The 15,882-nt window shown below is 49.7% G+C and overlaps 1 protein-coding gene across 9 annotated transcripts in view; it reads right to left on the minus strand.

Annotated features, from left to right (window-relative positions):
- The window catches only part of RUNX1 (RUNX family transcription factor 1), a 147,688-nt gene that overhangs the window by 66,321 nt on the left and 65,485 nt on the right, over window positions 1-15,882 (minus strand). For 4 of the 9 annotated variants that reach the window (XM_085547784.1, XM_085547764.1, XM_085547767.1 and 1 more), the window contains exons 2-3: window positions 13,307-13,431; window positions 1,234-1,487 (exon numbers count right to left, since the gene is read on the minus strand). The exons of 1 other annotated variant lie outside the window; for it this stretch is intronic. In XM_085547784.1, coding sequence (XP_085403910.1) covers window positions 1,234-1,487; window positions 13,307-13,394 — 342 coding nt within the window. In that variant the 5' untranslated portion in view covers window positions 13,395-13,431. Of the gene's footprint in view, window positions 1-141; window positions 943-1,233; window positions 1,488-13,306; window positions 13,432-15,882 lie in introns of those variants that run through there. 4 more of the 9 variants (XM_015882125.3, XM_085547776.1, XM_015882112.3 and 1 more) reach the window with 2 other exon arrangements.

Genomic DNA, 15,882 nt, shown 5'->3' on the forward strand with positions numbered 1-15,882 from the left:
TGTCGGTGCAATGTTTGTTAGCAATGGGAGATAATAAAACCCAGCGCTTTTTGTGTCGGATGAGAACATCAGACACAGAGGAAACAACTGTGTTTTCGGGTTTCTCTTAGTCCCAAATAACCGTAAGAATCGCTACTTTACCGAAGCCTTCTGCCCGGCGGGCAGGTGCCTTCACCGCGTCCGGAAACGCCCTCCCGGTTTTGGTGATTTTTACTTTTTTTTCCCCCTTCATTTTCCTTTCCTTGCGTATTTTGAGGGCAAACCACGACACGAGCGCTTTCGGCTCTTCGGAGGAGCTTTAACTCGCGGCTCCAGCGGGGCTCCGCGCAGCTCTGCCTTCCAGGAGAGCTCCCAGCGATGAACGAACTTTGTGAAACGCTCCCGAAGCCCCGGGAGCCGCGCCGGCTGCCTGCCCCCAAAAGCCGCCTGAGGGACCGGGATGGGGCGAGGGGGATCCGGCGCTGAGCGCTCTGCGGAGCTCTGCTGATCTCCCATCCTAACTCTGAGCTTCGGACCGCTCCTGCCTTGAGGGGATAAGTAAGAGCAGCACGAAAACCGCTCAGCCTGCGGCAGGCCGAAGTGAAAAAAGCAGAAAACGAGCAAAGCGAGGGGGGAGAGTTTTGCCTACAGTCGGCTAACGGGAAGCGGGGACGGGAGTGGGAGGGAGGGCAGCGCTGAGCTCCGCGCCCGTGTCGTGGGTGCCGGCCCGGTGGCAGTGGGGACGGGGGGAGAGCCGGGATGGGAGCCCCGTGTTGAGTCGCGGCTTTGTGTGGGCTCCGAGCGGGGATTGAGGGGGAAAAAAAAGAGAGAGAGAAGAAGAGAGAAGGAAAAAGAAAAGAAAGGAAGAAGAGGAAGAAAGAGAAAGAAGGAAAAAATGAAAGAAAATAAAAAAGGAATTTGATTGAAGTCTGTTTTTAATATTTTTTTCTCTTTTTTTTTGAGGGTTCGCCCATCGCTGGCACCCCAGCTCGATGCTGCTAGTGCTCCTCGGGTTCGGCCCTTTATTTTTCCCCCCCTCCTCCCGCAGAGGTTCCGTGCCGGCTGCCGCGGGGCAGCGGCTGGGCAGAGCTCCCCGGGTCGGTCGGGTCGGTCTGTGCGCGGCGGCCCCGTGTTCCCCATAGCGGGGTCGCCTCCTCGCCCGCCGTCCCCACCTCAACTCTTTTCCCGTCCCTTTCCTTCTCCCCATCCCGTCCCGTCCCCTGCCCTCCCCGCCCGCCCCCGGTGCGGCCGTACCTTGAAGGCGATGGGCAGCGTCTTGTTGCAGCGCCAGTGGGTGGGCAGCACGGAGCAGAGGAAGTTGGGGCTGTCGGTGCGCACCAGCTCCCCGGGGTGGTCCGCCAGGACCTCCACCATGCTGCGGTCGGCGGCGCGCAGCTTCCCGGCCAGCGCTCCGCTGTGCTCGGCTCCGGGCAGCGGCAGCGGCTCGCTCATCTTCCCCGGGCTCAGCGCGGTGGAGGGCGGCGTGAAGCGGCGGCTGGTGCTGGTATCTACGGGGATACGCATCACAACAAGCCTGTTGAGTGAGGGACCTCCGAGGGCTTGGGGCAAAACAGCGAAGCGAGAGGAACTCTTCGGCGAGCCGCTCTCTGGGGAGCGACATACACGGGCGCGGGGCGGGGAGCCGGGGGCAACTCGTTGGGATGCCGGTGCCCGCTGGTAGTTTGTAGCCGGACGCGAGGGCGGCTCCGAGGGGCGCTCAGGGTTCCGCCGGGCACAGCTGCGCGCACGGCCCCGGACGCGCGCACACACACGCGCAGCGCGTCATAAAGTATTGACGGCTCGATCCGCCGGGGCTTAAACACGGCGGGGATCCATCAGTGCTCTGAGGCCCGGCTGGTCTATTTGTTTAGATTGCTTTTTTAAAGATATATATTTCTATATATTTTTAAAGCAGCCTCGAAAATCAGCTTCGGTCGTTTGGTTCGCGTCGATGTGCGAGGGCTCATGGCCTCGCCATAATTCCCGTAAAAATTTAAAAAAAAAAAAAAGAAAAAGAAAAATAATAATGATATAAAGTTCAATGCATGGCTTGAGATGTCCCTCTTTAGGTCTGTCTTTGGGACAGCGCTCTGCGTAAAGCCGCGGCCGACGGCTGAGGCCACCCCAGGGTGTCGGTGCGGCTGCGGGCGCTCTGCGGTCGGTGTGCGCCACAGCGCTCCCTCTCTCTCACTCCCGTTCCCCTCAGCACTCAAACCCACACTGCAACAACTTCGTCACTCGTTGCCAACTCGGTTTGCTTTTTGTTTTTTGGGGGTTTTTGTTTTGGTTTGGGTTTTTTTTTGTTGTTGTTGTTGGTTTGTTTTTGTTTTTTTCCCTTCGGTATCTGAGGCGCTCTTCCTCTCTCCCGGCCGCAGGAGAGGCTGCTTAACACGATGTCAACCGCAGCAGGTGGAGCCCCGCCTGGGGCAGCGCGGCTCTTCCCTCCGCCGCCTGCAGCGCGGGGGTCGGGGGGAGAACAGCGCGCAAAACCCGCGCAGAGCCGCGCAGACACCCCGCAACCGGCCGGCAGCGCTCAGCCCCCGTTTCCAACAGCCCCGCGTCGAGTCGCTGCGAGTTTCCCTTCCGCCAAACGGGCGATCGGGGTCGAAGTGGGTAAGGGGTGGGGGGTGGGGGGGACGGCAAAAAGCGGGGATGACCAAAGGCAAAGTTCCCAGCCGGGCTCGGCGCTCACAGCCTCCAGCCCGGACGGCCACGCGGAGAAGAGCACATTTCCACGGCGTACAGCCCTCGGGTCTTCACGTGGAGAGCCGCCTTCCTGCCTTCCTGCCCTCCCGCACACCGCACACCGTGTCCCGCCGGCTCCGCTCCGCTGTCCGCTCGTCGCCCGCCGCCGCCGGGATGAATGGAGGCGGCCGGCAGCGCGTCGGCTGCGGCGGGCGGAGTGCGGAGGAATGTCATCCCCCCGGCTGCTTTGCATACGGGGAGGGTGCCGGCCAATCACAGCCCTTTCCGGGAGCAGCCAGGGCGCGGCCGCGGGCCAGGGGCTCCTGGAATCGGCGTGGCCGCCGCTACTGTGCGGGCAGCGGCTCCGAGTGCGGTTGCGGTTCGTCCGCCGAGGGTTGAGCCCCGACAGCCGGCACGGCCGCCCCGGGGCTGCCCCGCATCGGCCCCCGGGGGAGCAGCAGCAGCAGCCGGGCTCCCCGCACGAGGCGGGCGGCAGCGGCGTGCCGGGTGGAGGCGTGGCTGCCCGTGCGGGATGGGTTTGGGCTTCCTCGTTCTTTTTTCCGTCCCCCCAACCCCCTAATTTCGGTGCCGGAGTTCCCCGTCCCGAGAGCCGAGCCGCGCCGCTGCGGTTCTTCCACCTCGTTCCCCACCCCCGGCTGCCCCCTCCCCGCGGTCGCCTCGGGGACTCCCCTCCTTCCTGCCCGGCAGCGGGGATGTGGGCGGCGGGCTCCGAGCCCCGGGGCGGCCGCCGCTGCAGCTCCGCCGCGGGGCCGGCAGAGGGGGCGCGCCGCCCGCCGACGGCGTTCCGACGGCCGCGGAGCAGCTCCGGGGAGCGGCTGCGGGACGGGAACCGCCGCGGGGAGGGCGGGGGGAAGGAGGAGCCGGCGGCCGCTTGGAAGCGGTGAGGAGGCCGAGGAGAAGCGGTGAGATCTGCTGCGGAGCAGGGCAGCGTGTAGGGGGGAAAAGAGCGACTTCGTGCGCCCCGCCGCCCGCTCCGTGCGGCCCGATAAAGCGGCTCCCGCTCGGACACCGGGTCCGTGGCATCCCCTGACCGTGGCACCTCACAGAATCACAGAATCACACAGAATCACAGAATGACCCGGGTTGGAAGGGACCTCAAGGATCATGTAGTTCCAACCCCCCTGCCTGGCAGGGCCACCAAACATACACAGTTACTAGATCAGGTTGCCCAGGGCCCCGTCCAACCTGGTCTTGGACACCTCCTAACCGTGGGGTTAAACCGTGGGGTAACCTCCTAACCGTGGGGTGTCTATGCCCGCCCGTGCGGTTGGCTCGCTATAAGCCCGTCCCGCACGGCTGCTTCCCTCCCTCAGTCACTTCCCGTCGAGTTGTTCTTTATATGAACTTAGCTCGAATTTAAATTGCCGTGGGGATGTTTTCTACCGCTCGAAGGAAAAACAAAACAAAATAAAAAAGAAAAACAAAGCAAAACAAAAGCGCACTCGAAAACTATACGGGCGAAGCGCTGTTACACGCTTAAAGCCACCTGGGGAGCACTGTGGCCGGTCGGTCTCTTTTTACAGCCATTACCGAGATCGCAAGGGCTCTGTTAGCGATGCGCACACATCGTGTAACACGTTAAAGTACGCACAGAGCGTCTGAGGGGTTTTTCTTCCCTTCTTTTTCTTTGCTGTTTCTCCTGTCCCAGCCCCGCGGCTGGCAGCTTTCTGTGCTTCAATAAATGAAGGCACGGGGCTGAATTCCGGCCGACGGATCGCACCCTCTCTTCACCCCAATTCCTCTCTATAAGAGCAAACTAAACGCAGTTCACAGAAAGGCAAAATAAACACATGCGAACGACCATAAAAAACCCAACAACGACTACAAGCAACAACAAAAAACCCCAATCAATGCAGCAAAACGAAACGCCGCTATTTTACAGAAGTCGGGTAAAATAACGCCACGCTTCCCGGTCCCTATAACCGGGCACCAGCATGGAGGCCGGCTGAATGGCTGATCCTGGCAGCAGGTGATGGTGTTCCTTCAGGTCGAGCAGTGAATGGTCCCTATCCGTTAGCACCGACCGCACACGGGGGGTTCTGTACTTCATATCTAGCACAGTCTACCACCTCCCTTGTGATTTTCACAGAATCATAGCATGGCCTGGGTTGCAAAGGACCACAACGATCATCCATTTTCAACCCCCCTGCTATGTGCAGGGTCGCCAGCCACCAGACCGGGCTGCCCAAAGCCACATCCAGCCTGGGTTTAGTTTTACATGACAAAGAGAGCGACTCTCGCAGGGGTTTGCCGACCCCTTACTGTGCTCTGGGTGCACTCTGGAAGAGCAAGAACTGCCGAGTGAAGCAGCCGGAGCACCCACGATTATTAAGCAAAGGAAGGCAGCGAGGGACAGCATTGTAAGTCAGCGTTCCTCCCTCCCGCTGCGGCTTTTAGCGCGCCCGACGCCCCGGCTCATGCTCGGACAGCGGCTCCTTTGTGCCAGCATCTCTTTGAAGCGTGAATCGCAACTGGAGTCGGAACTTGACCCGTTCACATGCAGCACCGCTTCCATTTAGATGTTGACATCAATTTCTTTTTTATAGCCATAAGCAAACCGCAACGGATTCTCTTTCTGCCACGCGTTGCCTCTGTTGTGTGGGGTTCGCAGACCACAAAGCACCAAAGTTTTTACTTAAGCAAAAGCTTCGGAAATTTGCGAGGGGGGAGCAACAGCTTTGGGATGAATTTTCAACACACCGAATTGCAAAAGGAGAACGAGAACCCGAGCACTCTGCGAGTCCGTGCTGACAAGGAAACCCTCTGCAGGCAAACGGTTTACTCAGTGTGTCATTTCCTCCCTCTTGCACCCAAATGACTTTAATGATAGAATCACAGAATGGCCTGGGTTGCAAAGGACCACAATGATCATCCAGTCCCAACCCCCTGCACTGTGCAGGGTCGCCACCCACCAGCCCAGGCTGCCCAGAGCCACATCCAGCCTGGCCTTGAATGCCTGCAGGGATGGGGCATCCACAGCCTCCTTGGGCAGCCTGTTCCAGTGCGTCACCACCCTCTGAGTGAAAATACATGTATTAAGGCCGTCCTGAAAATATTTATGATGATGTGAGTGTGCCTTACTTGTAGTGGCAATGAATCACTGGGTTAATGCTTGTAAATAAGATTTGTAGGATCAGGCTTCTGAACTGCCCCTGCAAGTATTTATTGCATAACAGTTATCGTCGTGGGTAATTCCACTGACTGACATGAAAGCAATGACTACGGCGATGCATTAAATTGTTTTAAATCATGTCGCATTATTCCAGCGCACGGAGAAATGCAGCTGCCTGTAAGTAAAAAGGTGAGGTCGGTGCTCCTTATTTCCTGCACTCATCTCTCACACAATGAAATCTGAATATTTCACCCAGCACATGAAGCATACATATGTTGCCACTGAGAATGAGATGTGAGATGCCAGCATCATGCTGGGGAGCCTGGCTCTGTGGGCCAGCACTGCACAGGTGCACGATGTGTGATCTCTCTCTGTTTCAGAGAGGGAAGTGCCTGAGCCCCTCCGGCAATCTCTTCTTTAATCTCTGTTAGCTGATATGAGAATATTTGCTCTGAAAAAGGGGAACTGGCTGCAGCTCAGTTTATGCTAAACAGAGGGGTTGGGATGAATGACAACATACCATGTATCCACTCAGTACCTTTAGTCTGGGCACCTAACTACCTGTGACCCAGCTTTAACACTGGAAAAGGACTCTGTCTTCCTCAGAACGTTGTGGTAGTAACAGAGCTCACAGAAGTTGTGAGCCATTTCCCATTCAAAATAGACTGAACATTCAATAGTCTTGTCATTCTAAATATTTTAGAGGGTGGACAGAGATGGAACGGACTGAGTCTTTGCTAAAGATGTATATGCAAAAGGTAATCAACTACAACTTCCAGCATCCACAGAAGACAGCTATGCCGACAGAAGTAAAATGTTCCTTTGTAGACGTGCAGTACAGTCTGTAAACCCTCTTTGAAACATGTCTCTAGTTTGATTCTATGCTTTATCAGTCATTTTATAGTTGGATTTTTGAGTGGTCCTGTGTGGACTCAGTGATCCTTATGGGTCCCTTCCAACTCAGGATATTCTATGATTCTAGGACTCCCATTCTGAGGATGTGAGGACATGGACCTACATAAAAGGGAGTTGTCTTCCACCATTTTACCTCCTTGGACCTTCAGAAACTGCAGTCCAGAGAGCTGCACCTCTCTGAACTCAATTTGTCAGCTGGTGGGGGCAATGGGCAGGGAGCAAAGACACCTTTCATGAGAAGCTGAACTGTGAATCTGCATCCAGCATTAAGCCCAGATCTGCAAGCCTGTGGGTGGCTGCAAGTCTTCCTAGAGCTTTGCTGGGAGAACAAATGAGGCACAGCAGCTGAAGGAAGAGCTCAGAGCAAGCAGAGTCCCAGAAGGATGGGCAGTGGGAAATGATTTGGCCAGCTCTTCTCACTAGCACAGATGTTATCGCCGTACCCAGCAGCATAGGGTCACAACTTTATGACCAATGCAGCATCCCACCAGCACCACCAAGCCTCAGAGGCTTTTCTCCATCACGCCTTATTTCCTCCTTCCCCATTTCCTCAAGGGAAAGATTAATAATTGCCATGAAGTTACTGCAGCAGCAGCTGATGTCAATGCCCCTTCTGTCTTATGCCACATAGCCAGGCCAGCTCAGCTTTGCTGAAAAGTTTCAAAACCTCTTTGCTTTAGAAGTTCTTGCTGTATCAGGGCCAGCAAACCAGCTTGCTGTCTTCACTCAGAGAAGCTGTGGATACCCCATCCCTGGAGGTACTCAAGGCCAGATTGGATGGGGCTGTGGGTATCCTGAGCTGGTGCCTGCCCATGGCAGGGTATTAGAACTAGATGATCTTTAAGGTCCCTTCCAACCCCATGCATTCTGTGTTTCTACGACTGAATGAACTTCACTCCTTGCTCTTGCAGCAGTTGGCAAACTTGCAAGTAGGAGTGGGACTGCGTTAAAGTTTCCACTACAAAAATATCTTTCAGTGGTTTGCCTTGGGTACCTTCCCCATACCTGTGGACTGGGAGTGTAAAGTGCATGACTCTGACATTAAGATCCATCTCATTTTGCCTTCCTCAGAATGAAAGCTGCTTACACAGTGCAGAGGTGCATGATAGACAGGAGAGGCTCCCCGAGGTGCAGGAGCAGGGGGTCACATCAGAGCCAAAGGAACAGGCTGGCTTATTTTCCCAGAGCTTGAATCCCAGTGAGAGCAGCGGGTTTAGTCCTGGCCTCAGTGTTATTGGCTATATATCAATGAATGAGAGAGATTACAGAGAAGGGCAACTGCTTTGATTAAAGGTCTGGAAGGAACTACCTATAAGGAAAGATTAAAGGAATTAAATACATACATATAATTTGGGGCAAAAGGGAAGCCAAGGGGACAGCATGACTGCGGTTTACAAGTACATGAAAGACAACTATAAAGAGGAAGGGGAGGAACTGTTTTCATTACTTAAAAATGATAAGACAAGAAATAACAGATGCCAACTGAAGTAAAACGAGTTCAGTTTTAAGAGCAGGGGCAACGTTGATCACAAGATCAAATAGGCAGGAGAAAACGCTCCCAGGGAAGCGGCAGAATCAACATCGCTTGAACTTTTCAAGTCAGAGCTTGACAAGCACCTTGAAGGGGAAAGTTTAAGAAATAGTAGAAACAAAGCCAAGAAGCGCAGGGATGTCTTGCCTGACCTAAAAGTCCAAATGATTTTGAGGCTGTTCTAGAGGGCTTCGAAAAACAAACATGAACCCAGAGCTTTTGGATGATTTCTTTCTCTGCGTAGTTCAACATTAAAAGAGGGGTGTGGGAAGAGAAAGGGTAAGTGAGGAAAATTAGTCACTTAATATGGTTCTACTGTGGTTAATCCCTAGAGAAGCAGCCAATTACTTGAAGCAGTTGGGAATATGGGGTGGAGAAGGGAATGGAGATTGTTGAAAAGCTGCCATCTGGTATAAGTACTCGTTGGTGTGGAGACTTAAAAAATACGCACTGTGTGCCATTATACCGTGCTCATTACATGTCGAGATTAATGCAGATAACATCACCCACACCTTGTATTTTCTGCACAATTTTATATATTCAGGTTCACATCATAACAACCTCCAGCACTAATTGTAACATTTGGGCTTTTGATCTTCTGCTCTGGTAGGAACACTATGGATACCTTGTACCAGCAAATGGAAAAAAAATAATAGGAAAAAAACAACAACAAAAAAGACAACCTCCAGATCCCTTTTGTTCCAGGACACTTAAAAGGAACAGTAAATCTAACCTGCAGGAGAGCAGGGAACAGTCCTGCCATAAGGAGGAGACTATTGATGGCACTGAATTAATGTAATTGTTATATTCCCCACACCTGTCCCACTGGGACATGCCCATGGGGCAGCATCACTACTGGGCTGTCAGCAAGGCCCGGGTTCTCCAGACAGTCAGGCTGTTGTTGGAGAGGCCTTGCTGATGTTTTGATTGATGCTGAGCAGGTAAAGTTCCCCCTCCTGTGCCCCCAGACTTTCTTCTTGCAATTAGTGGTGACTGACCAGCCAGAATCAGGCCACTGAATATGTTCAGTCTAGGGGGACAAAAATGCACTACAGGTACTGTGTAATAAGGAAAATGTAGAGGTGGCACGAATGCTCATTTGGTGCAAACAGTGTGGCATGGGTCTGCCTTGCTTGGGGTTGGTTTGCTTCATTTTCAGTCAAAACTGAGAAGGAATGATAAATGGTTGCCAAAGTTCCTATAGGGAAGTTCCCATAGGAATTTCTGGCATGTAACAGAGAGGAAGATGCTTCCAAAGGAGGCTCCTTCCTCCCAGGTTTGCCAGAAGTAAAGCTGTGCTCTTTCAACACTTTGACTTTGGACTGGAGTGAAAAAAACAAACACCCAACTAGAAATAAGGATGATAACTGCTTCCTTTTTCTTCTTCCTACATTACTTTCACCATTTAGAAACTGTGACAGGCTTGGATGATGAAACAGGAAGGTGAAAAGAAAATAATGACATTATTCCCAGCATGACATTGCAGCACTTGTGTCGGCGGGTGGTATTATTGGCAAAGGCGTTCAGTGAAGGAATGGATTCTCTGTTCCTCCTGTGCCTGTTTTTAAGGGCCAGGACAGATTGTCCCTCTCCCTGTTTCCCCTTGATGAACCCTTCAAGGCTGGTGGGTTAACTGCTGAGAGCTCATGAAGCTCCTCGTCCCATGGTGAGTAGGAGTATTAAATCCCAGGCACCTTATTTCTGTCTCTATTTGTCTATAAATTGTTCCTCATCTGAGACCAGGCTTCTGCCAGAAGGCTGCACTTAGCAGCAGGATATGGTGTGGGTGCCTTCAGCCAACAGCTGGGCTGTCCCCTCCATGTCACTGACCACTGGCTTTGTACTTAAATGTATAATTTACATTTGTATGTATATATATATATATGTTTGTATATATATATATACAATGTATACATATAAACTATGTACTCCTCATCATACCTGCCGTGAACATACAGCAATGCCTTCATGCAGAAAAGGATTTTGCTTACAGGGGAATCCTGCCTGGGACTTTCACTGCAACACCACTCAAGGGCACAGGAAGGAAAGGCTGGCTGAAACGCCAAGGCACTATTAACCACGCGCAGCACCGCTAATGCACTCTCACAGCCACAAACGAAGCCACAAGTTAATCTCATAAACTGTTTCTCCTCCACTTAACATCCCACCTGTGACTGCCTCCACCCATGCGGTGCAGGTCTGGGCTTGGGCACGCTGTGCTCCAGCAGCCGTGTGCCCAGCAGGGAGCACCCGCATGGTGCTGTCAGATGGATGGGATAGGCTGGTGAGGGAGACAAGGTTGCAAGCCCTTTAGGTACAGACCTGGATGGCAGCAATAGGAAAAAATATTCGGATGACTTTGAGCCTGATTAGCCATAAAACCTGGAGTCAAACCCCATAGTCACAAGCAGGACCACCCAGGCATCCCCAGAGCCAAAGGCACCAGCACCACTATGGGCTTATTCCTCGTCTCACTCTTAGTACGTAGACCTTTCCTAAGTATTATTTTTATCAGTTGAGGAACAATGACATTTTCCAAACTGTTTCATTCTATTTATTGTGTACTTTCCCAAATCACTTTGTTTTGGTACTACAATTAAAATCTAAACCTATTGAACTGTTTTACAAAACACTTCTACAATTTGGTTGTTTCAGGAGACTTTCAGGGTGACACAAACACTTGCAAAGGGAGATCTGTGGGGTTCTTTGTGATGGAAGGAATGGGCACTGCTGAGACAAGGCAGCGCTTCCCAGGATGTCAGTCTGGTACCTCTCACCTGCAGTCATAGCATCATAGGATTATTAAGGTTGGAAAAGATCTCTAAGATCACTCAGCCCAACCCACCCCTACCATGCTCACTGCCCACATCCCTCAGTGCCACATCCACACGGCTCTGGAACACCTCCAGGGATGGTGACTGCACCACCTCCCTGGGCAGCCTGTGCCACTGCATCACTGCTCTTGCTGAGAAGAAATCCTTCCTAATATCCAACCTGAACCTCCCCCGGTGCAACTTAAGGCCATTAGCACTTATCGAGTCATTGGATTTGAAACACATGTAAATAATTGCTACAAAAGTAGTACTTGGTTTTAATGGAAATCACTGCTGCTCCTCTTGGGTGGTTTTTTTTTCTTAAGCATTTTTAATTTACCAGGTATGTCATTTACCAGCTTTCATCTCAACCACAGATCTCCCTGAGGTCATAACAAGGCACAACTTCATATCAAAGCCTCCATGCTCACCTGCCTGAGATGAGATCTGTGCATAAGCAAGAGAGCAGCATGTGCTGTGGGGAGAGGGAGGGAGCAGCCAAAATCAGCCCGTGGAGACACCACCGCAGCTATTCAGCAGGGCGCAGGAAGATACCAGGTGCGTAGGATAGAGTGTAAGGCCTCTGCCTTAAGCAGCAGGAAAGGTGGTCCAGTCCCCTTTGTGTGTCTCTAGCTCTGAGCTCTCAGAGGGGCAATGCTGGACTTGGACTCTTTGGTCCCATATGTCATGTGGGGGGGTGGGGAAAGGGTAATGATCAAGCAGAACCCCCCATCTCCCATCTCCCCAAGCTGCAAAGCCTTCCCTGGTGATGGGCTTGTGCTTATTTAGCTCTAGTTGCAAGGCCCCTGCTTGTGGCAGGGAAGGTGAGAAGAAAAGCTGTAGGTCCAGGCCTTTAACATCAGTCTCATTGCAGATCTGTTTTGAAATATACCTTACAGAAAACCTGAGAGCGTGAAACATTCTTTCCAAGGCAGAAAAGATATTCTTGAACACTAGCTAACATACACAATGTTTCTAAAAGGAAATCTGTTATAAAGAGAGCAAAGTTTAGCAAGATTAGTTATATTAGTTATATATATATTAGTTATATATTTGTTCCAATATTCCAATTCCAGCTACAGATGTTGCCCACGATGTGCTGAAAACTGGTGAGTTCATTTTAAAGACGACAGGCTATTTAAATCTGTTTTTCCTCTAGTTCATTTACACAATTAGGAAATCAGGGATTGTAAATGCTTTACTTTTGGCAACAGATAGAAGTAGCAATATATTTAAGCCTTTCTTAGATAAGACAATGCATTCTCACATTATTTTTAGGTGTGAAGTAATACCACTAAATCAAGTATACACAGGACAATCTTAAGCAAAAATAGTTGCTCTTTTGGTTTACGCACTACACAAACCACTACAAACGCATTACAGTATCAAAAGGGAGTTTTCTGCAGTGTCCTGCAGAGCAAGAATTATATGCATCTGTTAAGAACAAAGTCTTAAATACAGTATTTTTTTCTAACTTTTATTTGAACTGCCTTCATGTACTGCTGCTACACAGTGCTCAAACACTGACCAAGACTTAGGATGCTGCTTCCTAAACACTCGTGTCTCATTCTTAATGGAGCCACAGGGGAACAGACTGCAGCAGGGTCTATACTAGCGGTCAACTGGGTGCATTATTTAATCCACAATTTCTTTGGATAAAAAGTCATCTTTGGATTTCTGATGAGAACATCATGATTTCTGAGGTATTAAAAAAGCACGTAGCATATGGGTCAAGCCCTCAGTTAGCACAAAACAGCATCACTACTGACCACAACTAACACTTTGACTCAAGCCAACCGACAACATCCCTTTACGCTACCTTGTCCTCCATGACCACTTCGCTTCTGTGGGGCTGCAGAGCACAGAGCAGTAGGTGCCATCCAATAGCCGTCACCTTGTGCCCTCATGCTCGGCAGCAGGACGCCCTCCTGCCTCCACCTCCATGCTGAACATCTCAGTGGAAACTGTTCTGAAGTATTTCCTCTGAAGAAACCAGTTCAGTTAAAGAGGTTTGCAACATGTCTAACAGACCAGTGAAAGCTCCCTTACAAATTCAACCGTCTCCTGGAACTTAATGCACACACGCATGCACGCAGTGATGGATTTCCTTACTTCACTCCAACAGAAGCTACATTGCCTTAAATGTTTTCTCCACTAAATACTTCCTATTACTTTACATACAAGATTTGTATTGCATTATAATGAAAAGAAAAATAATAACGATGAAAAGGAAGATAAAGAACTCTTTACCAAAAAAGCCAGGGGCTGCTCTGTTTTTCCTCATCAGGTACATGGTCCAGGAGAGAGAAGACGACACACCAAACTGCCCGTGGTTCATGTTTAAGTCTATATGAGAGCCAGGCAGTGGCCAGACACTGCAAAAGATGAGCACAAACTGAACAAGATGAGGGGAGAGCTCTTCCTTTTCACTCCACTCCTTCTCTGCCCTAGAGATCATTATTTAACATGAGCAAATTGAAAAATGACATGCAGCCATACTTAGAACGTGTACTTTTTTTTTTCTTTCTTTCTTTCTTTTTTTTTTTTTTCCACTAACCAAACTCACATGAGACCTCCCATCCTTTTCTCTCTCCTCTCTCTCTTTTTCTTTGCCTCGGGCATTTATAGACTAGTAATTTTCATTTAGCTTCTCAGATGATTTTCCTCTGCCCAATTAGAGTGGAAGCAGATGAGGATTTAAGATCACAGTTTTGCTGTTAGAAAACAGGTTGGGATGCTTCAGTGGGCTGCTCTCCTGTTGTTTCAGCTGATGTTCTGTTTCAAAGGTATGAGGGTCTACTTTCAGTAAATAGAATGATGATATCGGTAATGATTCAGACTTCTGCTCCTGGTATTTTACAATTGCTAGCAACATATAGAGGTACCATGGGAATCCCCCTGATTACAAAAAGGAGATATTTCTTTTCAGTAAATACATGGGATGGTTTTAGCTCAACTTCTGTACTTGGGAATAATGGCACTGATTTCCCCAGCATGGAGATGCATATGAGAAATGGTGACATGAGTCAGCTGCTCTGCTCTGATAAGTCAGCAAACGTGAAACAGTATCTGCTAAGCGTGAATTTCTTCTGTAGGTGAAGTGATTTGCATTTTGGTTCTCTAGTATTTAAGAGGAAATAATCTTTCCTAGGAGCTACGTACTACTTAAAAGCCTACCACATTTGTTACCAAGTGAGAAATTCTGCAATTTTATTAAGAGCTCTGGGAGAGATGAATGGGCATATGGGTGGGTGGATGGATAGATAGATAGGTAGAGAGATTCTTGAAAGTTTATACCAGATTACAGAGTTTAGTCCAGTTGTTTTCCAAAGCATAACAAAGTACTGCAGTCCCTGAGAGACAAGAAGTTGGGAACCATGCAGACCTCAGTGTGTAATGCAGATTTACCAAACAGCCCTTATATGCAGTGCTGTAGAAATCCTGCATGTGCAGTGATTCCCATAGCAACACCCTCTCTATTCTTTTCAATTAAAGGAAAGAAGAGATGGCGTTTGGCAACATGGTTAGTGATGATGGCATGGTGGTGATGGCTGGCCTGGATGATCATAGAGGTCTTCTCCAACCTTAATGATTTATGGTTCTAAGAAATGTTTTTCCTCTGCCTTTCCTTCAACTTTTGTAATCCAAACTTCGTAATCCATTTCTCCTTGGAAAACAGGGGCTTATAGACAGAGATAAGAAGTACAATCAAGTAGTGGCAGTTACACCTGGGCAGACAATAAGAAATATTACTTAAATGTATGGCTGCCAATGTGATGTATTTTGTATTTTCCAGATTCCGTGATAGGATGTTTCTAATGAAATCAGGCAATGTATGTGGAAACAAAAGGCTGTGAGATTTACTGGGGATTTGCTGCTGGCCAACTTTAACATTTTCAAGCAAAGGCCACTGTTAAGGTTTTAAACATTATATTCTCACTCATCAGCACATGGCCACAAACCTATAGGCCCTACAAACACTTCAACACGTATAACACTGCCTGTGAGGAAAATCATGAGCATGCTTAAGCTGTTCAAGGGATGGCCAAAACTGTATGTCTGGGAGAGCAGGTTCTAATTTCCTGGGATCACAAGAAACCTTGCAGTGCAGCCTCTGTAAAAGGAACAATGAAATAAAATTGTACTTCTGGGAAAGCCTAATCTAGAAGGCATTTAGGGCTGTTGGTCCATCAGTACTACATGTGAAAACAAGCAGCATGTTGTTTTCCTTTCTTCTTGAGTTTTGTGTCATCAAATAGAGAAAGACCCACACCAGAAATGTAGTCCTTTTTCCAAGGACAATAAGGGAAAGAGAAAAAAAACAACACACCAAACCACAAAAAGCCCTGTGCTCTGGAATGAAGCAGCACAATCTCAACCACTCCAGCAGATGTTGCACAACCATGGGTTATGACATTGTTCAACCGCCACAGGAGGACTGGGAGAGACTTCAGGCAAGTGTTTCATCAGTTGCAAGGCAAGGTGTTTCCTGGGCTTTGCTGACAGTGGTTCGGCGGAGATGCAATAGCCCCTCTGTGACAGGCCAGATAAAGCACCCTGCAAGGCACTATCTAAGATGCTAAGTACACCGAGGAGGTTCCTTCTTTCCATCCCTCCACCCCACACTAGATTTGAGCTTTTGAAATGTACAGACCTCTAGTCTCCGACTCTTTCATGACTTCTTATTATCAGTTTTCACCTTCCTTTTCCTATTGCTTTTTGGCCATCTATCAGAGCGTGAGCACCTTGCAGACATTTATGTAAAGATAACAAATGATGGAGCTATGCAAAATATCTATACGTTGACATGAGAAAGAATGGATTTC

The sequence above is a fragment of the Coturnix japonica genome, chromosome 1, assembly GCF_054131305.1.
Source record: "Coturnix japonica strain WE chromosome 1, WE-NBRP24, whole genome shotgun sequence".
NCBI classification, from domain to species: Eukaryota; Metazoa; Chordata; class Aves; order Galliformes; family Phasianidae; genus Coturnix; species Coturnix japonica.